The sequence below is a fragment of the Prionailurus viverrinus genome, chromosome C1 (genome assembly GCF_022837055.1).
Source record: "Prionailurus viverrinus isolate Anna chromosome C1, UM_Priviv_1.0, whole genome shotgun sequence".
Lineage (NCBI taxonomy): Eukaryota > Metazoa > Chordata > Mammalia > Carnivora > Felidae > Prionailurus > Prionailurus viverrinus.
Window position 1 is genome coordinate 165,513,557 of NC_062568.1, and position 26,533 is coordinate 165,540,089.

The window sequence follows — 26,533 nt, forward strand, 5'->3', positions numbered from 1 at the left end:
TTTTTTGCCCCCAAAGAATGAATTTTTGCCCCCTCAAGGGCAACATTGAGAAAAATGCATGTACTACACTATAATGCCTCTCATAAACACATCATTTATGGTAAAATTTCTTGCAAATAAACCTTATAAGTAAATGAATATTTTTTATATAAATAAAAACATAGCCTTCCTTGTCTCCTTCCATGAGTCTGTAAATTCCCTGAGAATAAAAATTTTCTTATTCACTTTTGTTTCCAAAATGCCTCTCTCTATATATTACCCAAAGCCAACATCCAACATTTGTTTACTAGACAAACACTAGAGGCTTTCACATTAGAGTCTGAAAGAAATCAAGCATATCTATTATTTCCATTGGTTTTTAATATAAAATTGGAGGTATTGGCCAATGTAATTTTTAAAAAGAAAGCAATTACAGACAGAATAATTGGAAAGAGGAAGAACTATTGTCAAATGATACAATTACACACATAAAATTTGAAAGCAGCTAATGAAGAAACTACTAAAACACTAAGAGAATTTGACAAAACAGAATTATATCATCCACATACACAAATCAGTGGCCTTCATATATTATAAACAAAAGCTAGTTAGGACACAAAATGGAAGGCAGCATTTACAATTACAAATAAAAGCATACCTATATCAAGTAAATAAGTAAATAAACCAAATGCCTAGTCAAACTTAACAAGAAATGTCCAAACCTTTATGAGAAAAAATAAAAAACTCTCCTAAAAGACACAAGAGTAGATTTGAACAATGAAAAGGTATGCTGTTCTTGTATAGAAAAAAAGTTAACATTGTGAATCGCTATCAAAATCCCACTGACATTTGTTTGAAGAAATAGAAAAATCCAACCTAAAATTCATATTGAATCTCCAGGGACCCTGACGTCCAAAGCAATCCTGAGAAAGAAGGTATACAAGCGTATGGTAATCAAAACACTATTGTACTGGCACAAAGACAGACATTAGAATAATGGATTAGGATAGGGTGTCCAAAATAAACCCTCACATATATGGTCAAATGATTTTTTTTAACAAGGGTTCCAAGATGATTCAATGGGGAAAAGATGGTCTTTTCAAGAAATGGCACTAGGAAAACTGGAATGTCCACATGCAAAAATTTGTAGCTGGACCTTCACCTAACACCATATATAAAAATTAACTCAAAATGGATCCATGGCTTAAGTATAAGATCCAAAACTATAAAACTCTTGGAAGAAAAAATGGGCAAAATCTTCACACTGGATCTGACAACGATCCCAGCTTTGAGCCTGGAATGTCTACTTACACCAGAAGCAATGGAGATACCAAACACTTCCCGAGACTTGTTAAAAAAAAGGCTTGGAATCTAACTTAAAATGGCTCTCACTAAAATAATAATAATAATAATAATAATAATAATAATAATAATAATAATATTAAAGGCTCCCAGTAGCCAAAAGTGGGATATTTTGGCTATCAATAAAAGTAATTTTAATGGATTTAAATGCATTGTATATGCTTAAATCTATAACCTTATAGTGATTAAAAAAAAAAAAACCTCATTGGTCACCTGGGAAGAATGCTAGGGAACAGACTATTTTTTAAATTGGTAAATAATAGAAGCATTTATTATTTGCCTTTTCTATACAAACTGTATTTTTTTAAAAAAATTTTTTTCAACGTTTATTTATTTTTGGGACAGAGAGAGACAGAGCATGAACAGGGGAGGGGCAGAGAGAGAGGGAGACACAGAATCGGAAACAGCCTCCAGGCTCTGAGCCATCAGCCCAGAGCCTGACGCGGGGCTCGAACTCACGGACCGCGAGATCGTGACCTGGCTGAAGTCGGACGCTTAACCGACTGCGCCACCCAGGTGCCCCAATCGGAGGATTTTCAACAACTGACTGGATATTTGAAGATGTTAAGAAATTACTGCTTTTAAAAGTATTATAATGGGATTGTAGTTATATTTTCAAAAATTTGTTACTCTTAAGGCAGAAGTTGCCAAACTTTGGCATGTGTTATAAGTACTGGAGGGCTTACAAAAACACATATTTGTGGACCCCAAGCCCTGAAATTCTCATTCAGTGGGTCTGGGGTGGGTCTCAAGAATTCACATTCCTAACATGTTTCTAGGTGATGCTGAGGTTTCTGGCCCAGGGACCACGCTTTGAAAACCACTGCTTTATAGATACATGCTAAAAAAAAAAAAAATGTGGATGAAATAATAGCCCATCTGTGGTTTATTTACTTCATTTCTGGTGGCAGGTGATGTGGGTATGAATAAAACAAGCATTTCCGTTGATAATTACAGGCTGGTGACGAGTATATGGAGTTCTATTATACTATCCTTACCACATGTGCCTGTGTTTGAAGTGTTCTATAATTACAAGTTAACATGTAAAGAAAATATAAATGTTTATATTTATAAATATATATGTTTATATTTGTAAATATAAATACAATACTCAAATGATTAATGCTAATACTTACTGTATTGACTTCAGGTATAAAAATCACATGTTAAATTTATTAATTTGGAAATACTTTTTTTTCAGTTCTACATTTCTTAAGAAATCCTGTCAAGCTTTTTATATCCATCTTTCTCATGATTGTATTTATTATCACTAGCATCTCTTTTTGAGCCATTTAACAGCTTTCTAGAGCACATCAACACCTTGGTCTCAAATGTTGAAGAAACAGAACTTTTCAAATCTGCATTAGATGCTGTCTCTGCAGATTTCCTCTCAAGCCCCAGCTATGCATTGCACAATATGAAGACAATTCATTGTGTTCACTTGTCTTGGAGGAGGGTGTTCATGGATTCCACAATATAACCACTTTATTTATTTTTAATTTTTTAATGTTTATTTATTTTAGAGACAGAGAGAGAGACAGAGCACAAGCAGGGGAGAGGTGGAGAGAGAGAGGAAGACACAGAATCTGAAACAGGCTCCAGGCTCTGAGCTGTCAGCACAGGGCCCTATGCTGGTTTCAAACTCTGGAACAGCGAGAGGTCATGACCTGAGCTGAAGTCAAAGACGTTCAACCGACTGAGCCACCCAGGCTCCCCATCACAATATAACCACTTTAAAATAATTTTTTTAATAACCAATATTTTTTAAAAGTCTTGTTTACACTCCCCAGACCCCAAGAAGAATTACTAAATCTGTGTTAATGTTTTTAAGTTTATTTATTTTGAGAGAGAGTGAGAGACAGAGAGAGAGAGAGGGAGAGAATGAGTGGGGTAGGAGCAGAGCGAGAGGGAGAAAGAATCCCAAAATGGGATTCAGTCTCATGGTCATTAGATCATGACCTGAGCCAAACTCAAGAGTCAGACGTTCAACTGATGGAGCCACCCAGGCGCCCCTAAATCTGTGTTAAACTTCTGTGCTTCATTTGTAACAATTCTTCTAGGTAAATGTCACAATACTGGTATTATGCCCCAAATCCACTGTGTGTTAGCCACAAGCACTATTTTGTGATTCAAAGTAAAACAAATGAGAGAAACCTGTAGAACTAGAGATTTTACAGATACTCTGGCAACCCTTGAAGTCAGAAACATGGTAATTCTTGATCAACATCTTCCATGTTATCTTCTTTGACACTTTATGGATACAATGTTTGGAAAAACAACAGCCCCGGGTGATTGATGTCAGCAAAGGGAGAAGTCTGAAGCCAGGCACACGCCACAGGGCCTGAACAGGCCATCGTCACCTTTCTCACCCTGTGTTTCTCTATTTGTTCTTCAAATTTGGCACTGTTCTTAAATGCTGGGAGTCAGCGGGGTGCCAGACTGTTCTGGCCCACACAGAGCTCTCACTCTGAGACACACAGCAAATAACAAATCAAGGTTTAGAATTTACAAATTGTTTAAAATACATTATAATACTCATTCCTCACAGCAGCCCTGGGAGTAGAATATAATTTCCTCTTTCCATCGGAGAGCCTATAAAATTTAGCCTGTGGACATCTAGGCTAAAAGATCTGTGATGGCAAGAAGCATACCTGCCTGGTTCACCTGTATCTGTAGTGAAGATAAAGGCACTCAATAAACTGTGGTGTTTAAATCAGGAAAGGGACACCTTGACTCCATTGGAATGGTGAAGTATTGATAAATGCTCCTTCAGAACCCTACAGTATAGGGGCACCTGGGTGGCACAGTCAGTTAAGTATCTGCCTTTGGTTCAGGTAACGGTCTCATGGTTCATGAGTTCAAGCCCAGTCTTGGGCTCTGTGCTGACAGCTCAGAGCTTGGAGCCTGCTTCAGATCCCGTGTCTCCTGTTCTCTCTGCCCCTCCCCTGCTCACTTGCTCATTCTCTCTCTCTCTTTAAAAAATAAGTAAACATTAAAAAAAATTTTTTTAAAGAATCCTGCAATATAGAAGTGTATCAATTCTCAGAGGCAGAAAAATATTTGTATGTGGCTGAAAATAGAAATGTTTTATATTACAAATAATTTCCAAAGAAACATACTGTTCTAAGAAAATGTTCTAGGGATGCCTGGGTGGCTCAGTTGTGTAAGCATCCAACTTCAGCTCAGGTCATGATCTTGTGGTCTGTGAATTTGAGCCCCTCATCGAGCTCTGTGCTGAGCCCCTCATCGAGCCTGCTTTGGATCCTGTCTCCCTCTCTCTGCCTCTCCCTGCCTCTCCCCCACTCACGCTCTGTCTCTCAAAAATGAATAAATGTTTTTAAAAAATTAAAGAAAGAAAAAGAAAAAGTTCTAGGAAACACCTGAAATACCTAACCAAACATTTTATAGGATGAAACTGCTCTGTGGACTGAATGTGGAATCTCTCTCCTCCTGGGGTAGTGGGGGAAATGTAGGGTTCAAATCTTACCTGCACAATTCACTAGGGGGTAAATTTTGATCAATTCCTTTTTTTTTAACCTTTATTTATTTATTTTGAGAGAGAGAGAGAGAGAGAAAATGCTCATGCATACATGCCAGCAAGGGAGGGGCAGAGAGTGGGGGAGAGAGAGAATCCCAAGCAGGCACGATGCTGTCAGCACAGAGCCCAATACGGGGCTCCATCTCACAAACCATGAGAACATAACCTGAGCTGAAAACAAGAGTCTGATGCTTAACTGTCTGAGCAACCTAGGCTCCACAATGTCATTATTTTTTATGCCTATTCTAGAACTCTCTACCACTCCTGCTCACTCTTCCCGCTCTAAAGAGCCTCTTGATTTTTCTTTAAAATGCTTCACGACTATAAAGCACCTACAGGTTGCTATCCATACTGACTGGTTATTCAACATGACTATCAACTGAGTACAGACATTCAGCTTTCAGTGAATCCTTCTGATAATGTCTCCTTTCAATTACCTGACATCAAAAATGATTATTTTTGTGTGTCTCAATTTATTCCCAAGATTTTATTTTTATCTGGTATGACACGGTAACAGATATGATGACAACTGCCTTTCAGAGAATAGTTTCTTACATTTCCCACACACAGGCGGCATGCCACATATCACAGGAACACATGAGGAAGGACCAAGCTCTTTCAGGAGGCAGAAGTGAGGGGACAGCACAGGCTACAGTCTTTATACAGGTTTCCACAGGAAAGGCAACGCAGCATAGGGGAAACAGCTTAGGACTGGCTAGCTTAAATAATTCCAGCAGGGTTTGAGCATAGGGGTGGTCCCTAGTTATCCAGTATCTGGACTGGGTTGATTTGGGGCAGGGGAAATATTTGCTTCGTGAGAAATTCGTGAACCCTGGGAAGGGCAGTCTCTTCCAGCCAGCAAGGCTACCTGAGATGTCAAAACGTCATAAAATACAGACAATAAAAAACATGAGTATAATACACCTACACCATGGCAAGAGGGAATGGTACTTCATCACTCACCTTTGTTCCATCCTTTATTCTATTGTAAACTTTATGAACGTCGCTCTTGGGATATAATATTCTGGGCTTTTGAATCTCTTCTGTTCCATACCTGACAAAACTCACAATTGCCTTTGCTGTTCTTCCTCAATCTGTTAATTAAAACAGTCTAAAGGAGTAGCTGGCTGGCTCCATCATAGAGCATGGGACTCTTAATCTCAGGGTTGTAAGTTCAAGCCCCACGTTGGGTGTGGAGCTTAATATATATATATATACATATACACACACATATAATACACACACACACACACACACACACACACACACACACACAGCCTAAGGATACCTTTATCTCTAATAAGAACCCTATATTTGCCTATAAATGCCTTATGATATACCTATTTTTCCTTTGTCGCAGATACCTTCTTTCTTGCACAAATGAAACGGCACTGTTTTACTATTAATATATTTGTCAAATGTATGAATTGCATAATGCTGAGATTGATGTTGAGACAAGCATTCTTTGGGGACTCATTGATTCAGTCACTCTATGGACTGAAGTCACTTAGAACTGGGAATGTGTTTTAAGAGATTGTTTCCTCGTTCATATTCTCCCTTCTTTCTTCTTTCTCTTTTCCTCTCTCCTTCTGATCCTTACTACCATTTGTCTTTGTTTCTTTAAGATTTCCATCCAGGCAAATGTCCATTGTAGCTCAGTACCAACTGGAGACCAGTCCCTATCCTATATCCATGGCCTCCCCGGGAGAAACCTCAGAGACTGGTCTTTGGAACAGATGGCAAGGGACAGCTCTGACCAACCTAAAGTACGTATACTAAGACTTGCCTTGTTTTCTATTGTGGATGAAGGGTATTATTTGTTGCCTGTAGACTTTGACGTGCAGCAGATAATGAGACAGTCTGAGAGGGATGCTAGAGGCCATATGATGAAGCTTCCAAGAAGCTCCTTGGTGAGCTTACAGGCAAACCTTGATTGTCTCAACTGAACTTCTCATCTTTCTTCCACCTTCTTCCTCTGGAGACAATGGGTCTCTAAAACTTGGCATTCTAAATTCTCTTATAATTTAAAAAGTTATTTTGTAGAAGACGGATGATATACCTTCAGTAGCCTTCTAACAGAGTATGCACTCTAAAATGATTTTCTTCTTTTCTTCTTCGGAAGGCAACAGTCCCGAGGTATTGCAAACTAATAAACATGCCCAGAATGAATACCTATCTCCAGGTGTTACCAGCTTGCACTGTTCTAGGCGAAGCCTGAAAGTGGGTGCTCTGATATCAGCCCCACTAGGCTTCTGCTTCTTTGCATTGGCCGTCACTTCTCATTTTAGAGCCGTGTTAATTGATTGTTGCTGTTGCTCTTGTGTCAGGATTTTGGCCAGAGGCCAAGTGGAACAACAAGAGAAGACGCTTTTCTTCTTGCCCTGGTCAGAAGAGAACTCAGCTCGCGCCCTTTGAGTTCTGGCTTACTAGAAACGCTTCAGAAAGAGCTGAAGATCCTGGATCCTATCTCTTCAGGATTTCTTCTCCAGTCTCAGCTAAGCCACCTTAAGACAGGAAGTCCCTCTACAGTTACCAATAGTCAAGATCCTTTGCCAGAGATTTTCTAAGAGGGGCTCTCCAGAAATGGTACAGCCATGTTGCTATTCTAAGCATGGGTTCCTTTTGTTTATTTTACTTGTACGCACCAGAGTAGTAGAATTAAAATTTTAGTTTCTTTTTTTTTCTTAAAAATAACCTTTACTATTGACTCCTAAGATACAAAGCTTATTTGTATTCATATGTGGAAATTTCTAGTCAGAAGAAACCAGAATAGAAAATGGATTAAGTCTCTTAGCTCTATTTAATTTCTTTTTAAAAGACTGCTGTTCCTGACTTTCATTATCTGCCCTTAGCACTATTGGGTTACAGATTCAGGAAAATGGGCTCACTTGAGTCAACTTACGTGTTGGTCAGTCTGTAGGTTCTGAGATGAGAATGGAGAATTTGACTAGGATGTATCATTGTAGAGAGTCCCTAAAGAGTTAGAGGTGGGAGGTATATTTGAAATATAATTCACCACCATTTGACTAATTGGGAAGCTGATATCCAGAGTGGGGAAAGGAAATTGCTTAGTGTACTCAGAGAATTAATGGTGGGCCCAAAGCAGAGATTAAGGCTCCCCAGTGACAAGTCCAGGGTTCTTGCTCTGAACACTGCACTTCCCAAGCTCACATTTATGGGTAGATACAAAGCATAGTCCAAGTGTAACCAGGGTGCTAGAGGAATATATCCTACAATAGAAAAAAGTAATAGCAATGGGTAAATCATGAGTGAGCATGTGTAGAAAACCAGGCTAAAACAAACCTCATAGGGGTAATCTGGGAATTTAGTAATATAATAAGTGCAAATTACCTGGTCGCATGCTTAGCGTTTAGGAGGTATTCAAACAAATGTTAGTTCTCTCTCCTGCCCATTTCTAACCAACTAACCAACTATAATTAGTTGTATATTGATGAGAAGTATTTAGCAATACAGTGTCAACTTAGTACAGCCACTGTGAATCTTCAATTCAATCAAATTCTCTGGCCTGAGATTGATTTTATGTCAGAACCTTATATAGCGTCCCTCCCCCATGGTTATCCCCCAACTGCCCTGGAGTTGTATGCCCACCAGAGTCCGTAGGATGTCATCCAGACCAGCAATGGAAATGGACAACATTCTTTCAGTCCTTTCCCATGTTTAAAAAGAAAAAAAGGACTGGGTGGGGGGGTGTCTTGAGATTTTTCACTTAGCTTAATAAGACCTTGTCCTCAAATAATCCGAACATATCTGCTAGATATATCTAAATACAAGCAAATGCAAATGCTATATATAATAAATACATGAGATGTGAGAGAGCAGCTAGAGGCTAGGTTATGCTGTAGTAACAAACAGCCCCAAAATTTCAGTGGCTCAAAACAACAAAAGTTTACTTCTCACTTACACTTCCCTAATAGGTAAGGCACAGTTTTGCCATTATCTTAGCTCCCAAACCCACACAGATGAGGTAGCAACTCTGGAGCATTTTTGGACATGCTGGCAGAGGGGGATAAAAAGAGAGCTATGGAGGGGCTCGTGTGAGCAGTTTAATCCTCAACCAGAAGGAGCACATGTCACTTCTGCTCACAACTCATCGGCCAGAATTGTTCCCATAGCCCTACCCAACCACAAGGCAATCAGGAAGGGGGGATAGTAGGAATATTTGCTTTTCAAAAGCACTAATAATTATTATACTATATTTTTAAGGCTGTTTTAGAAACTTTTAATGATAAAAAAAATTCCAAACACCCTCTACCTCAACAGGCATTTCCCTTATGGGCATTTATTTCCCTTATATGTACATTAAATGACAGCGTTCTTTTTCATATTGGATTTTCAGGTGAGCTACGGAAAACTCCTCTGGTTTTTAAAAGCTGCAGCTTCAGGTGACCCCCAGCAAAGCCAAAGAGTTGTGGACAGCAACGGGAACAAGAGTCAGAGTTATCATGATCATGGCCAAGGGTATTTTCCTTCTTTTCTTGGGCATAGTGTTCCTAGATTTCTAGAGCTGGCAGTGACATCAGAGGCCATTCACCTGAAAAGCTCACCCAAGGTAGAATCACCATGCCCTTCACCATGCCCTTCACTGGGCTTATGCTGATCATTTCCTCTCTCTGGTACAAAGGCCAGCACAGAAAGTTATTTGCAACAATTGCATAGTTTCTTGAGATCAAGCATGTGTCTTTTTTTATGAGGTTGCCATGTGAAAAGGAAAACCCTCATTATGAAGTAAGGAATGACTGTATACTGGCACAGAGCTCCAGTCTCTAAGGTATGATTCCAGCAACATGCTTCATGAGTGAACTCCTGGTTTACGGGCACTAGCAAAGAAAGGTTTCAGGTACAAGAATCAATAATCCCCTCATATAATCTCAAAGGGAAGAGATGACACAAAGTAAAAACAGGATGTGAGGAATATCATTAGAGATGAGGCACAATAAAGCATGAGAGTCTCTGTGTTCTCCAAGAAAGTTGACAAAGTGCAGTAGTTAGGAACATAGTCTCCATTACCTAAAGCCTGGGCTCAATTCCTGTTTCTGCCATTTAATGGCTATGTAACCTGAGGACAGTCAGCTACCCTCTCTGTGCTTCCATTCTCCAAGTGTGAAATAGGAACCATAAGAGATTTCCCTTCACTTCATAGATTTATAAGGGTAAGTCAATCAATCAAGGCAAAGTTCTCAAAAACAGTATCCGATACATAGTAAATGCTATAGAAGAGTGTTTTTACTTTTTTTTTTAACTATCCTACCAGAAGATACTCTTTCCATTACAAATAATGAGACACAGTGATTAAGAGCCATGATATTGGAATTTATCACTTCACTCTAGGGAACTAGAGTTTCCTGCAAAAAGGTCCCTGGGCCAAATGTTAGACTTGATTCCTTTCTACAGTGTGCCATTTTCATGCCCTTTTGGCATTCGTTGAATACCAGATGTTTGCCAGGCACACCTTGCTGTGCACAGTGAATTCAGAGGTTGGCAAGGCCCATTCTTTCCCTCAAGGGCTCAAGTTGCAAAGAAAGTGACACTGCCATGTGGGTCTATGAGTCAAATATCTGGGAGCAACTGTGCTATGGAGGGCCATAAAGCCCCCAGAATTTTTTTTAAGTAGGTTTATTTTTGTGAGAGAGAGAGAGAGAGTGGGAGAAGGGGAGAGAGAGAATGAGAGAGAGAGAGAAAGAGAGAGAGTCCCAAGCAGACTCTGCACTGTCAGTGAAGAGCCCAATGCAGGGCTCTAATTCACAAACCATGAGATCATAACCTGAGCAGAAATCAAGAGTCAGACACTTAACCCACTGAGCCATGCAGGCGCCTGTAGCCACAGAAATTTTTAATAATCAGCAACCACACTTCATAAAACACAGACCATGAGATTTGGGCCCAGAGAGGCGGTGAGCTATGCACTAAAACACATGGTTACCCATTGGCAGGTATGGGTACTATGGGTCCTGGACAGGAAGGCTTTCCTGAGCCCTGGACTAGGTTGTATCTCTTTGCGGTATGGCCCCACAGTCCTTTCCTTGCCTAACAGCCACGGTACTTGTAACTATGTACTTGACATTTGAGGTTAGTGATAATAGCGTGTACCCTAGCCAACTCGGTGTCGAGCGTAGCTCCTGGCACGTGGGAGATGCTCAACGAGTAATTTTTTTAATGTAATTGGCACCCTAATTATCCACTTGCAGGGACATCTGGATATCTACTCTGTAAAAGAGGTGCACAGAGAGATCATTTTGAACTCATCAGAGAAGGTGCTGCTTTACACAAACCAGACAGCATGTTTGTGGAAGTGCAGAACTGATGGCCCATAATGAATCCAGGCTCTTTGTTAATCAATGTGCTGCTCAGGAAAAGGCTCTCCCAGCGCGTTCTGTCAGGGAGAGCCTTTAATGGGGTAGCTCTGTGATGTTTAAAAAGCCTCCAGCATCACCTGTGGCAACAACAGTGGCAATGGCTCTCCTTACCTAACTTGGACCAGATGAAACACACTCTTGCAGCAGGTTTCCTAAGAAACCCCACCAGCTGAAACAAATGGGTTCCATACAACTCCTGCCCATTTAGCAATTGGTGTTCGGAGTCAGGGGCCAAAGCCTCATGAATTCCTACCCCCAGGAAATGGCATTGCAAGAAAAGGAACGAGGAAGGAAAATTTGTGATTCAAATCTGGGACAGATACATCTGATTGGCAAGGCCTGGGTCATGTGCTCTATCAGCAAAGAGAGACTAGTAAACCAAATAGCTAGCATTTTCCTCGGCTGGAGTGAGAGGCAGACTCCTGAGCTAGAGAACTCTCTGAACAAAGGAAGGAGGGTGAAGAAACTATGTGACCAAAACAAAGACAAACAGCCACCCCTTCCTGCACTAAGCTTTTGGAAAATATTAGCTATTAGGCCAAAGCCCGAGTAAGAGTCACAGAGCAAAAGAAGGTGCAATATGACCTTTAGTAAAAGTTAAATACATTCATATAAAAAGAATCCATTCCAAGTGCTGCACAAGATCCCCAGGAAATAGTAAGAAACAAAACAGAGTTGATCCACATCTGATGGAGCAGTCTAATAGGGAAGCCAGACACGAGGCAATGACCAAAGAAATAAAGATGTGAATGCAACACGAGGGAGATTTATTAAGGAAAAGAACAAGGAATTATAAAAGAGCTGATCGAGCACAGGGTGCTGGAGCACCACTGAGAGACAATTGGGAGCACCACTTCCCAGATACTCATTCAGTGACGTCAGGTTGGTAGCTTGAAGTCAGCCATTGTGGGAGCACTTGCACCGTAAAAATTAGTAATGCTAACAGATTAGGGCCTTATCTTGGAGAGCGGGCTGTTAAACTTTACTGGCATACCACTGAAAGAAGGCTGATTTACAGGAGTGGAGATTGAGGGATGTCACAGAATGTCCCTGTAGGGAAGTGGCACTTGACGTTGAGACGGTGGAAATTAGGAAAAGCTCCACTGCTGAGAAGACAGTTCAGACGGATCCGGAAGGAACATCATGTGAATGCTAAATGAGTAAAAATCTCACTGGTTAAATCAAATAAGTAAATGTAACATTTTTATCACCCTGTGGTTTTTCACCTATTATTTAAAGTAACAATAGTCAGTGAGATAAACCATCTTAATAATTATAAACATTTGCAAAATCATTATTACCAAAACTTTTCTGGGTTTTCCAGATACAAATTGCAAAGTCAAGGATAACAGAGGAAGTTCACTCGATTCAAGATTTCCTTCTAAATAGGTTCCCTGGTGGGGCGCCTGGGTGGCTCAGTCGGTTAAGCGGCCGACTTTGGCTCAGGTCACGATATCACGGCCGACTTCGGCTCAGGTCACGATCTCACGGTCTGTGAGTTTGAGCCCCGCGTCGGGCTCTGTGCTGACAGCCCGGAGCCTGTTTCAGATTCTGTGTCTCCCTCTCTCTGACCCTCCCCTGTTCATGCTCTGTCTCACCCTGTCTCAAAAATAAATAAAATGTTAAAAAAAATTTTTTTTTAATAAAATAAAATAAAATAAATAGGTTCCCTGGTTACAGGGATCTGGCAGGATCTGATTTGCTTTGCTTGTGGCAATGAGCGGTTTGGAAATTTGATTTCCCATCAATAATTATCTGGGCCTAAGAGAAGTAGGATCAGGCAGCTAAAGTAAACTACTGTGGTCACTTCCAATTTTTTCTCTCAACCTGGAAAAAAGAGTTAGAGATTAGGTTACAAAGTTTGGTTTATGTTCTAGTTGAATTGGTTGGTGCCTCATGGAGAAGAGACTCTAGTGGTCAGGAGAATGGAATTGATTGGAATGAATGTAGCAAATCTTCATGCTCAGATGCCATGACCAGGTTACTGAGATTTAGAAGACCTTCCTGGGTGGGTTCTCTGGTTCCACAGTGTATGTCAGGGGTGAGAGATCCAGTATGAAAACATAGAACGGCTTTGGGTGGATCATCTTTTCATAGCATTTCCCCTGCCCCTCCAAACAGTACTGCTCGTCAAGATGCCAGCCCACAGTCAGAAGTGAGCAAGAGCCTGTCGGAGATCTTGATGGCACTAAGGACAACTAACGGGAAACTCAACATAGAGAACCTCAGTCGGAATTTTCAAAAAGAAGACTGCTCATTTTCTGGCTCCCTGCCCCTACCCAAGGTAACCAAAACTAGAATTCAGATGTGTTGATCTCCAAAGGCTACCTCAGGGCATTGGGTCTATAAGAAAGCACAGTTATGATCTGTGTTCTGCCTGTGGATCACATTATACACTTGTTTCCTGTGCCTCAGAGGAGAAAAAAAAGAAGACGACGACGACGAAAAGGAATTATGGAATGTGCAGAATCGGTCCAGGAATTACTTACACTGGGATGCGTTTTATGATAATAATAGAAAATATGAGGGGAGCCTGGGTGGGTCAGTCAGTTAAGTGTCTGACTTCAGCTCAGGTCATGATCTCACAGTTTGTGAGTTCGAGCCCCGTGTCAGGCTCTGTGCTGACAGCTCAGAGCCTGGAGCCTGCTTTGGATTCTGTGTCTCTCTCTCTCTCTGTCTCTCCCCCACTCGTGCTCTGTCTCTCTCTCTCAAAAATAAGTAAACGTTAAAAAAATTTTTTTTTTAAATAATAGAAAATATGACAACACCCAAGTAACATTTCACGATGGAAAATAAATATTTTTCCAAGGCCAAATGTTCACTTCTCACACCCTGTACCAGTTTCCAGTGACATCAGCATGTGGTATCTCATGCTTTAGGAACACCAAAGTTTAGGAACTAGTGTGATTTATTGCTGATAGAGACTAGTCTGCTGTTTGGGAACATTAATTAACAGTACAGATGTGTCTTATGGAAGAAGATCCAGAACCATATTAACTCAAGTATTGTCTTCAGCCAAACAAACCCTAGGCATGAGGCTACCTCAGATACAGGGCAAATAATAATTATGAGTATTACTACAATTCCATTAACAACGATTTGTCACCACCAAGCTTTATTGAGTTCTTACTAAGTGCCAACAACTGCACTAAATGCTTTAGTTACACCATTTTAATTTAACATTTACAGATGACTACAAAATCCAGATAGATGTTATAATACCCATTTAATGAAAAATACTGAGTCTCAGAGAGGCCACCTGAATCATCCAAGGACTACAACTAGCAAGGTGTAGAGCCAGGGTTCAAAGTACAGAAGAGTAGAGGGATATTGAGGGCCAAAATCGGAACTCTATTAGGCAGAAGATATCTGGAAGCGTCCATTAAGTCTGTGATACAAGACTTAGAGTTCCAGGGGAATAAAGGGATTGGAAATTAGCCAGGGGCGGGGAGGGGGGGGGGAAGGAAAAAGAAAATGCTATAGAAAAGATTGGAAAATGCCTTTCATCTAGGCAAACAGGTTAGAAATGAGAAAGAATTTAAAAGAACGTGTGATGTTTACTAAGGAAGCAAGGACACAATATAATGACAGTGGACACTTATCCCAGGACAGAAGCAGCTTTCTCTATGCTTTCATTTATACAGTCAACTAAGCATGCAAAGGCAAAGGTCATGGTAGGGTGTAAATGTGTGTGTACATATGTGAATATGACACATGCAAGCATGTGTCACTAGAAAGAGAGAGAGAGAGAGAGAGAGAGCACTACCAGAGATTCCACACAACATAGATAGCTTTCACTAGGTTCATAAGATCAGTAAGAAGCAGCAATTCTCTGTCAGATTGGAAATTACATAACACCATCAATGAAGCTTGAAGGTTCTCGGATAATACTTGGAGAATAAAACATAAATAACTTGGGAATCAAAATAAGTTTTCTTAAACTCTTTGAGTCTTTAGATTTTTCCACTGGAAAAACTGGGTTTGAAATATCTATCTCCTGCATCTATTGGGAGGATTCAGCAAGATAAGTATGTGAAGGTACTTAGCAGGCTAATACATGAGGCACTCAGTAAACACTAGTTTCCTTTTCTTCTAATTAAACAAAAAAATTCAGTGTTTGGTTAAATTATTACTCAAAACAGCCCAAGGAAGGGGAATCTTTCCCAGGGTCAAGTGATGGCCACATTGAGTACTGGCTCTTAGAGCTGGTCCTGAAAGCTTAAATTTGTGGTTCATATCCAAGGAAATGGGGCACATTTTCCTTGAAGCTGGTCTGCCTCTCTTCAGCCATCTGGCATCTCTTAAGACATCTGGAACTCACTCAAAGTATATTACAGTCTGGGAGGCATATAAAATAGAATTCTGTTTCCCCAGAACGTGAGACAAATTGAGGCCCAAGGGACATTGGATACAAAAAAACAGCAGCAGCTGTGCCCCAACATTCATGCTTTTAGGCACAGGACTTCAGAGTAGACCAGGAAAGGATATGAGTTGGAAGGGCTTTTCTTTTTGGACCAGTAATTCTTAATCTCCTTGGAGCGTAGGGGAAAGAATCACAGGCTTCCTCAAATTTCTCATGAAATCAATGTACTCTGTGTCCCTGTGTTGAGGGGGGTGGGGGTTGCCATCCTCACAGCCAACACTTCAGAGGGTTCACAGATCATCTGTAGCCTCTCAAATAAATGTATTCTTGAAGGATAATCTATGGGTCTTGCCACTCGAATGAAATTTTGCCCTTCTCATAGAACAGTCTAAAAACATGTCAAGCATCTACCATCCTCATTCTGTGGACTCCCTCATCCTGTTCCTCTAGCACGTCTTGATGCAATGATGGCTTCTGGCAGGATTGCTGAAGCAATGTAGGTCCACATGCTGGGTTCTGAGCACTATGCGAAGGCACTAAGGAGAGGAGACTATTATGATTTCAGTTCCTCAGTTCTCCAGGAACCCAGGAGAAAGGTGAAATTTTAACTATGTCACAACTCTGTATGACAAATAGTGATGGCAGTAACTTGAAACACAAAGAAGGAACACCAAACTAGCCTGCCTCAAAAACCCTCCAGAAGAGATGGTACAAAAACTAAATCTTAGAGGACAAGTGAATTTGACAAAGAATTGGGAGGAGGAGCAAACTAAGGGATGGGAAAGGCATTCTATGTAAAAGAATAATGTGAAATGGAACTGAAAGGAGAGACAGCGTGGCTAATTCAGGGAACTGTAAGTCATTCAAATGGACAGGACACAGCAGGTATGCGGTGGCTGGGATTGGTGGGAGATGCTGCTCAAGGCAATGTTAGAAGAGAAAGTGGGAGCCAGTTTATGAAGGGGAGGCTTAACCTTATCCTGAAGGCCCAAAAGGATCATGAAAAGATATTAAACAGTGAATGAATGATACGATCAAATTTGAAATTCGACCAAAAGCACCTTAATGGAATATGAAGAATTAAAGGCAAAGAGAGCCCTTTAGAAGGCTGTTCCAACAATTCAAGCAAGAAATTATGAGGTTTTAAACCAAGGCAGAACAGGAGAGATAGAGGTAGTAAAGTAGGTCTTGGTGACTAACTGGGTATGGGCCCTGAATTAGGAAGAATCAAAAATTACTCCCAACATTTTGGCTTTCACAACTTGGTGAGTGGTGGTACCTTTCACCGTGATAGAAAACAGAAAAGGGGTAGCTTTGGAGGAATGGAGGACAGGATGGGGAGTTCAGTTTTAAACACATTGATCTGGGGTGAGAAATTAAATAATGATTTAAGGGTCTTCAATATGGAGTTGAAACCATGGGAATAGTTAGCGTTACCCAAGGACATATAGAAAGTGAGAAGGAAGGTTGAGGAGGACTTTCATCGTTAAGGAGTAGTTAGAAGACAAGCCAGCAAAGGAGACTAAAAACAATCAAACGAGACATGGGAATGGTCAGGAAAACCAAAAAAGAGATTTATAGAAGAATGGCATGATCAGCCATGTTTCATGCTATGAAGATACCATGTATAATTAGGACTGAAAAGTACTCACACAATTTCAAACTATGGAAACTACCAGTGACTTAGCAAATACAGTTTAAGTACAGTGATGGGGTAAAATGCAAATGGAGCCCTAAGTGGGAAGAGAGGAAGTTGAGAGAGCATCTGTGTACCACTCTTTCAAGGAGCATTTTGGGGAAATAAATATTTATTTCACATGGAATTTTCTAAATAATGTAGACATTTTATTTACATTTGATTAAAAAACATTTCCTTACTAAACAGAAGAAACTACACATAATGAAATCCTTTCTTATTGAATAAGGGTCATCATTATATATATTCATGCTTTAAAGAATTTTAGTAATAATCCTGAGTAACACTAGGTTGGCAGGATTTTCTGCTAGATGTTGGTTTTTTTGTTGTTGTTATTTATTTATTTGCTCCTTTATAACTGTCAGTTCTTAGCAGCTATCAATCAATCTGCTTCTAGGAACCCTGATGTACTATTTCTAATCTGCTGTTCATTTTAGCCTAGAGCAAAACTCAATGTTGCCAGAAGTAAATCAACTGTTTTTAGAATAACCTCTGATGTTTAAAAATACATCAATATGCTGTAATCATGAGGATAATTCCATTCTTATTTATGGAGTAAAATGGCATAATGTCACTAATTTCTACCTCTCTAAAGGTACTTTTGCCAATCTCTGCCCATACACACTCTACTTTTTTCTGTCTTCATCTCATTCATTCGCTTCCTTGTTCGTCTATGTATTCATCTGTTCAAAATTATTAATACTTTATTTTTCAATATGGTGCTAGACAATGGTGATCAAAATATGAATGAAACACAACCACAGCCCTCAGTAAGCCAAGGTTTTGTAATAAAGTTCTAGTGAACAAATAATTACTGCCCAGTCTGGAAAAGGGTATAAAACTATAGTGGGTGAGTAATGTCAAAATACATGCCGTTTCTAAAAAGCACCATACTCTTTCTCATCCATTAATTACACATTTTTCTTCTGCCTGGAATTTTTCCTGACCTCTTATTCTTCTTATAAACTCTTACTAAGTTGTTTCTATGTTTCAAATTGATCTTTTTTCCCTCCTTGAAACATCCCTGACATTACTCCTCTATACCTAGTAAGTAACATGTACAAGTTTTAAACTTAGATTTGTTGCTATTTCCTTCCATAAAGACAAACCAAGATTAGTTTTTTTGTCACTATTTTAAAATCTAGGTTTTATTATTATTCAGCTATGGTCTGACCAACAGATCAGGAGATGACTGCCACTGAAGAGATAGTCTGTTACTCGCAGCTTCCAAGGGGAGGGAGCATGGCGCATTCCCACAGGCCACCTCAGAAGCAGCTGGGTTGGTCAGGAAGCAGAGGGGATAAGGGGAAAATGTGGTCAAGAGCCCTCATTGTGGAAGGGGCAAGGCAGGGTAAGCAGGTTTAGGATTAGCTAGTTGGATTTATTTCAGTGAGCTCAGAGACTCAGGGGCTGTCACCTAGTACTTGGCCCTGGGGATGATAAGGGCATAGCAGCCCGAGTGTGAGAGCCCCAGGAAAGAGGTTGGTTTGCATTTGAAAGAAAAGCATACTTTCAAGCCAGTCCTTTACTAAATCTAGGAATTGGCTAGCTGGGGGGGGGGGGGGGGGGGGGGGCACAATCACTCAAGATAAAAATCATGCTTAATACAGTCACTATACTGAACTTCCTCTCAAAGTAGTAATAGTAGCTACTATTTAATCCAAACACTAAATTAGACATCTCTTTTTCTTTGTCCTTTCCTTCCTCCCTCCCTTCCTTCTTTCCCTCCTTCCCCTCTTTCTCCTTGTTCTCTCTCTCCCTTCTCTCCTCTCCTCTAATCCCTCTATCCTCTGTCCTCTCCTTTCTCTCTCTCCCCTCCCTTCCTTCTCATTCTCTCTCCTCCCTTCCTCCTTCTCTTCATTTAAACAAATATTAATCAAATGCCTAACTTGAAGCCAGACACTATTCTAATTGCTTATTTTCTCATGTAAACCTCACAGAAGTCTAGGAAGTAGAAAATACTACTCTTACTTAGTAGATGAAACATTGGGCACAGAAAGGTCACACAGATCACAGAAAGCAGAGTTGGTGTCCAAAATGAGTCCTGTTTCATTCCAAAGTCCATGTTTAAACAGCAAGATAAACACACAACACATGTTATCATACCCCTAAAAGTCTGACATGTTTGAATCTCAGTGCCATCCACCCACCAACCTGAGAACTGAACTGATTTGTCAGCTAAATTAAGAAAATATTAAGTACTTGGGAAACAGCACTGACACCTTATTCAATCATCCAACAGGAATGTATTTGGCATCTGGTTTCTAGATTAAGTCCCATCATTTATTAACTGTGTAACATCAAGGAAGTGACTTAGTCTAAGTCTTGGTTTTGTCATATATTAAATGCAGATAGCAATATTGACCATGCTAATACATCAAGCTTGTTTTATAAATCAAAGGAGATACACAAAAAAAAATTTTTGCAATTTACCTATATAATAATTGTATATAAATTCTAGACCTTAACCACCAATTCCATTGCTGACAAAAATTTAAGACCAACATTTCAAAGTCCAATGGCTTCTGAATAATGAGCAATACCTTGGCACCAACCAAATACAAATTTGCTATTTTTTAATTTTAATTTTTAAAAATTTAGTCCAGTATATTTAACATAGAGTGTTCTATTAGTCCCAGGTGAACAATACAGTGATTGAACAATTCCAAATATCACCCAGTGCTCATTCAGTGGGATATTATTGTCGTGAGTGATATCCTGATGAGATAATTCACTCCTGGGTACTAGTTCTTTGTCAAAATCATATGGGTTCTAATTATAGGAAGGAAATTCAAATCTTAATTTCATTATAACAAGACTCCAAATTCTTTCTTACTCTGCAGGTCAGGGCTATATGCGGAAAACATGGATTATATCTGACTTTGAGTTTTCTGGAAACATTGCTAAGCCACCAGAATTTGGGTTATCATGGTGAAATAAAGTAAGTTGACTTTTTATTCACGTAGTCCTTTATTAGGATACTAAATACTGAAATCTGTCTTTAGAAGTTTTTTGTGTGAAGCTATCAATTTCATCATTTATAGATAGTTAAGGAATGTTTACTTATATTAAGGACAGAGTCTTCTTGGTCATAGAGAGACACAGCAGGAAACTTCAAGTTCCAACCATCATAGACCATCAAGAAAAGATTTACCATTCCACCTTAAACAACTCAAAACAGGACAGAATCTATGAAACAATAGTTTTCAGACATTTGACACCAGCCAGCACAGAACAGCAATTCCTGAAGAAAGGAAAATAAATAAGGTAAGCTACGCTTACTGAACAAGAAGAGGAAATCCAGAGCCCAGATTCTTCTTTAGTTAAAGAGATGGAGTTTGGAGTTCAAGAAGGCCAAGAAGGTTAGAAAGCACAGTACAGAGTAGTGGAGAAGAGACATCTGAACATTTCTCTTTCTAAAGAGTTGCTCTTGAGTCTTCATGTGAGTACTGGCTAATATATCCATTTGAGGAAACTACCCAAAGCCAGATGGGGGGTGGGGGGGGGAGCAAAAGAAAGACACAAAAATTTTTAGATCTTGCACAAAGGTAGGGAATAGTTCGTATTTCCACCAGTCAGTTTAAAATAAACTGTTATCAATATAAGTTGTTATATGTAAACTTCATGGTAGCCACAAAGCAAAACCTATAGTAGATACACAAAAGACAATGAGAAAAGAATCTAAGTATATCATTAAAGAAAGTCATTAAACCACAAATGAAAAGAACAAGAGAAAAAGAAAGGAACAGAGGAACTACAAAATAACCAGAAGGCAATGAACAAAATGTCAATAAGTACATACCTATCCATAATTACTTTAAATGTAAATGGAATAAATTCTTGAATCAAAAGATACAGAGTAACTGAATAGATAAAAAAGAAACAAGACATATCTATATATTGCCTATAAGAGACTCAATTCAGATATAAAGACAATATACAGACTGAAAGTGAAGCGATGGAAAAGACATTCCATGAAAATGGGAACCAAAGAAAGCTGGGGTCACTGTAATCACATCAGACAAAATAGACTTTAAAACAAAGATAAGATGGAGATGCCAGGATTCATAACCATCAGAGCAGTAGTACAAATATTAAAAGAAGTCCTCAGGCAGAAGGAAAATTATCATTTTGGATCTACACAAAAATATTAAAAGCACTGGAAATAGTAAATGTGTGTATGAAAAAAATACATTTTTTTATTAAAAAACTCTTTAAAAGATAATTTATTGTTTAAAGCAAAATAAGAACACTGCAGCATGGGATTCATAATATAAGTGCAACATTTGACAATAGCATACAAATCTGGGAGGAGGAAATGAAAATGTTCTTGATAAGGTTCTTATACTACAAACTAAGTAGTATAATTTTGTTTGAAAGAAGAATGTAATGAGTTAAAATGCTAATTAAAAAAATAAAATGAAACATAAGAACATTTAAATAATAAAAAAGACAAAAAAGATGAAAGGGAAACAAGAAACAAATAATATAAATGGAAAATAAATATTGAGATGTTAGATTTAAACCCAACCATATTAATAATTACGTTAAGTGTTAATAATCCAAACACACCAATTAAAAGGTGATTTTCAGACTCCATTAAAAAAGCAAGACTCAACTAAATGATGTCTACAAGGAGCCCATTTAAAATATAAACATATAAGACATACCAAAAGTAAAAGGATGGAAATGATATACCATGCTAACTCTAATGAAATGAAAGCTGGATCAGTTATATTAATGTAAGACAAAGTGCATTCCAAAGCAAGGGATGCCAAAAAGTCAATTCATTAAGAGGACATAATGAACCTAAATGTTCATGTCCTTAATAATATAGTTTTAAGTTACATGAAACAAAAAAATAAAACTAAAGGAGAAATAAACAAATTCACAACTACCATTGGAGAATATAACACCTCTCTGTCAGTAATTGACAGAACAAGCAGATAGAAAATCAGTAACAATATTAAAAATTTGGACTAAATTATCAAATAACATGATATAAGTAGCAGTTACATAACACCAACAGAAGAAAACAGATTCTTTTTAAGCATACATGAAATATTTAAAAAACAAACCATATTCTGAGCCACAAAACAAATGTCAGTAAGTTTAAAATGATGAAATCATATAAAATATGTTCTCTGACCATAATAGAATTAAATTGGAAATTAAAAGCAAACACACAAAAATCCTGGAAATCTCCAAACATTATGAAACTAACAAGACACCTCTAAAAAACCTATGGTAAGAAGGAAAAGGGAAATTAGAACATATTTTGAACTGAATTAAAATGAAGCCGACATACCTGTAATTTTTAAGTGTTTCTCTTTTTCTCACATTTTATGTTGAATACATCAAAAATTAACTAGTAAATCAACTCTATGTTCAGAATATGCCCAGAATCTGGTTACTTCTCACCACTTCTATTGTTACTTAACTACACTTCGTTCAAGTTACCATTACCTTTCTCCTGGATTACTATAATAGCCTCCTAACTGAACGAGGCGTCTCCCTTCTCCCTAGTTTATCCTCAGTACAACAGCTACAGTGATCTATTAAAACCTAACATAATTTATATCATTGCTCTGCTCATGAAACTGCAAGAGAATCTTATTTCACTCAGAGGAAAGAAAAAGAAAAAAACATCAAAGTCCTTATAAAGGGTTCTACATGATCTGCTCCCCCATTGCTTCTCTGATTCCATCTACAACTTCCTTTGCTCATTCTGTTCCAGTTACACTGTGCTCTTTTTCTCACACACACCATGCACCCATCCACCTCAGCAACTATCCTCTGACTGTATCCTCTACTTAAAATGTTCTTTCTCAGATATCTCCATGCTAACCCTTTCACCTTTATTTTTTTGCTCAGATGTCACCTTGTCTGTGAGGCCTACACTAACCACCCTCGTTAAAGTTGTGGTCTCTCACTCCTCTTCCTGCTTTTCTTCTGCTTTCTTCTCCACACTTATCAACTTCTAATGTATTCGGTGATTTGCTGATGTATGTTTATTGTTGTTACCAGTTGATCTCTGATAGACTATAAGCTGTAGTTCCAGGGGGCAGGCAGAATCTTTGTTTTTACCCATTGATATATGCTAAGTGTTTAGAGCGCTGCCTGGCATATATTAGAATTCAAGAAGCATTATGAAATTGAACTGAATTAAGGAAGGGATGGAATCTCAAAATAGTCTCAGGAATGCATGCAGATACACAAATTGTGACTAAGTCCCTCTCATGGTCAAACTGAAGAAGGCCATTCCTAACCACCCCATCAAAACCAGTTTCCTTGTTCTATACTTTCTCTTAGCACTCAGCTATTATTTTTCCTAAAACTTATCATTATTTATAATTATGTATTTATTTATATGATTTGTTACTTCAGTGTCTAGGTCGTAATCTCCATGCTGGCAAGAAACAGGACTGTTTCCCTCACATTATATTCCCAACATCTTCTAGGCCAGTACTTGGCAAATGGAAAGCACGCAGTAAATATTTTATTACTTTATTTATTCATTTATTTAACAAACATTTATAGAGTTCCTACTGTTTACCAAGCACTACTCTAATCATTGGGAATATAGACATGAATTAAACAGTCTCCCCACTCTTGAAGCTTATATTCTTTTTTTTTTATTGAGAGAGAGTCGGGTGGTGGGGAGGATGTGAGTGGGGAGGGACAGAGAAAGAGGGAGGGAGAGAGAGAATCCCAAGCAGACTCCACCCTGCCAGCACAGAGCCCCACACTGGGCTCAAACTCACAAACATGAGATCATGACCTGAGCCAAGATCAAGAGTCAGATGCTTAACTGACTGAGCCACCCAGGTGCCCTGAAGCTTATATTCTAACGGGGAAGAGAAACAATAAGTAAGCTGGAATGTGTGATACATCACATGATGATAAGAGCAATACAGAGAAACAAAGAAGTGTAAAGGTTAATGGGAACATCAATTGATAAATAAACGATGGGAGGAGGTTGAGCCTAGCCAATGAATTTCCACTAGACCATCTTTGAACATGGGAGTTTCCCTTCTGTAAAATCTTGGGGGTAGTTGAGTAAGGGGCCGGGGGCGGGGGGGAGGAGGCGGTTAAGCAGCAAAAGCATTAAAGTGGGCTAAGAGCCGAATAGAAAACCAATAAGCTAAAATTGGGAGTCTTAAAAAGGCATCAGTATAAATGGAGAAAATGCAAGTATCAGAGCTCACATTATACCTGGTACATAGTGTACCTGATTAAAACATGAGGTCCAGAACAAAGATTACAGGAAACAGAGATATGAGAGTAAGAGTGAATGGGAAGCAAATGAGGTTAGGCTATATATCAATATTCTCAATTTCCCACGCTTATATGCATATCAGAGAAGCGCACCAGTTTCTTTATTCACCTTTGACCTTTGAATGTTCAAGGACATCAAACCATGAGAACCAGTGAAGAATTGCATTTATAAGTGATAAACCTGTTTCATCCTTAAACAGTCATTGGCTAAAGCTTCTTCTGTTGAATTAAATCCATTCCGTTAAGGGCTTTGTATGCAAACCTATATCCTTAAGAGATTAAAGATGCAATTTAGACACACATTTTAAGAGCTGAATGCACGAATCATTATTTTAGTACATATTGTCCATTAATCTGCTGTTCAATTGGGAACCCATTTGGAATGTGGCTGCTTGCTAATTAGCGGGATTCTAGTGCTGAGCTGCTTCCTGATTAAATGTCCTTTAGAATCAATAAAACATCAGGAGGGATTATGGTGATGTGGGATTAGCCCCATCTAACCAAATAAAATGAGTTGTGTTCCCTTCTTAAACTGTCACGTTGCAAGAGCTGATGAGAGGAGCAATTTCACCAACGATGTTACAAAGTTGTTGTTTTTTGCGTTTTTTTTTTTTAACACTGAGATTTTGTTTTTTGCCATTTGCCTACCAATTAGCAGAGACATTAGTGAATGTCTGCTAGGGTAAGGCGATTTTGAGAAAGACTTGATTACGATTTCAAATCTCTACTCTGAATCACCCTTATATAAAATGAGTTCAGGTTGTGTTGGATGGAAATTATTATCCTTGTTCTTGGCCAGGAACTCGTAAGTCAGAATTAGCATTTAATGTTTCTGTGTGACTTTGCAATAAATGGTAATTAAGGAGGGCAGAGAGAGAACAGGAGGCAAACTAATACCCTAAAATTGTATTGGCAAAATTAAATGCTTTAAACCCAGTTTAAAACACAGGCACACAAGCCAAATTGTCTTGGGGGAGGGGATAAATAATGTAGCTGCTCTGGAAGCCGCAATTGACACAGCCACGAGTAGGACTTCTCGTCCACATCTGGCCCATTATGAAGAGTGCAATTAGGTTGAAAAGGACCGGTTTGATAATCCCAGGGATGACCAGAGGATTTTAGGAGATAAAGCAAACATGAGGTGTTTGATTCAGCAATTACTTGTAAATGGGAATCGAAAAATTGGTAGACAGTGAGCAATTAGAGACATTTTATGGGTCTGCCCATTGGCTGGGTCTTGGAAACCAGACCTGTCTTTTAAGAGTTCATTAATTCCAGTCTTCTCTTGCAGAAGTCCGTATCCATATGGGGTGAAAATAATAATTATTATTATTAATTATATTAATAATTATAATTATATTATTACTTTCAATAATATATTTCCTATTATTATTATTATTATTATTATTATTAAGAGCCAACATTTATATACAGCTTACTATATTCCAGGCAATGTTCTAAGTGCTTTACAAATATTAACTCTTTTCATCCTTGTGAATGCTCCATGAGGTAGGTACTATTATTTTTCAAAAGAAGAAACTAAGGTAAAGAGAGGCTAAAACCAACAGGTTACTGGTAAATGCATTCATCACTGAGGCTGAGTCAAAAGCAGGCTCTCTAGCTTCAGAGACTTCATTCTTAATACACTATGATGACAGGTCTAGGAAACTCAGAAGCTTATAGGATAGTGGCAAACCACAGGGGATTTACAAAAACTGGTTGAGTTCCATGGCTAGGTCCACCCTTGGGCTTGGTGCTGAGCATAGACATTTGAGGAGCTCCGTCCTGTCCTCTCTCCTAAGACCCAGGAGAGGTGTGAGATACAGATTCAAAAGCTCTTAAGTTCCAGAGGAAGGCATGATCCAAAAGAGCCCAGGGCTTGGAGGTAACCTCTCCTCCCTGGTGTGTGGCACCTCCTCTACCTCTCAGTCCCTGCCCTTGGG

At 39.0% G+C, this 26,533-nt stretch overlaps 1 protein-coding gene across 1 annotated transcript in view; it reads left to right on the forward strand.

Moving 5' to 3' along the window:
* The window catches only part of CC1H1orf87 (chromosome C1 C1orf87 homolog), an 80,787-nt gene that overhangs the window by 26,271 nt on the left and 27,983 nt on the right, over positions 1-26,533 (forward strand). Inside the window, 6 exon segments of the mRNA XM_047872135.1 lie at positions 6,505-6,645; positions 7,207-7,382; positions 7,384-7,465; positions 9,237-9,358; positions 13,375-13,537; positions 20,156-20,253. Of these exon segments, the coding sequence (XP_047728091.1) occupies positions 6,505-6,645; positions 7,207-7,382; positions 7,384-7,465; positions 9,237-9,358; positions 13,375-13,537; positions 20,156-20,253 (782 nt within the window).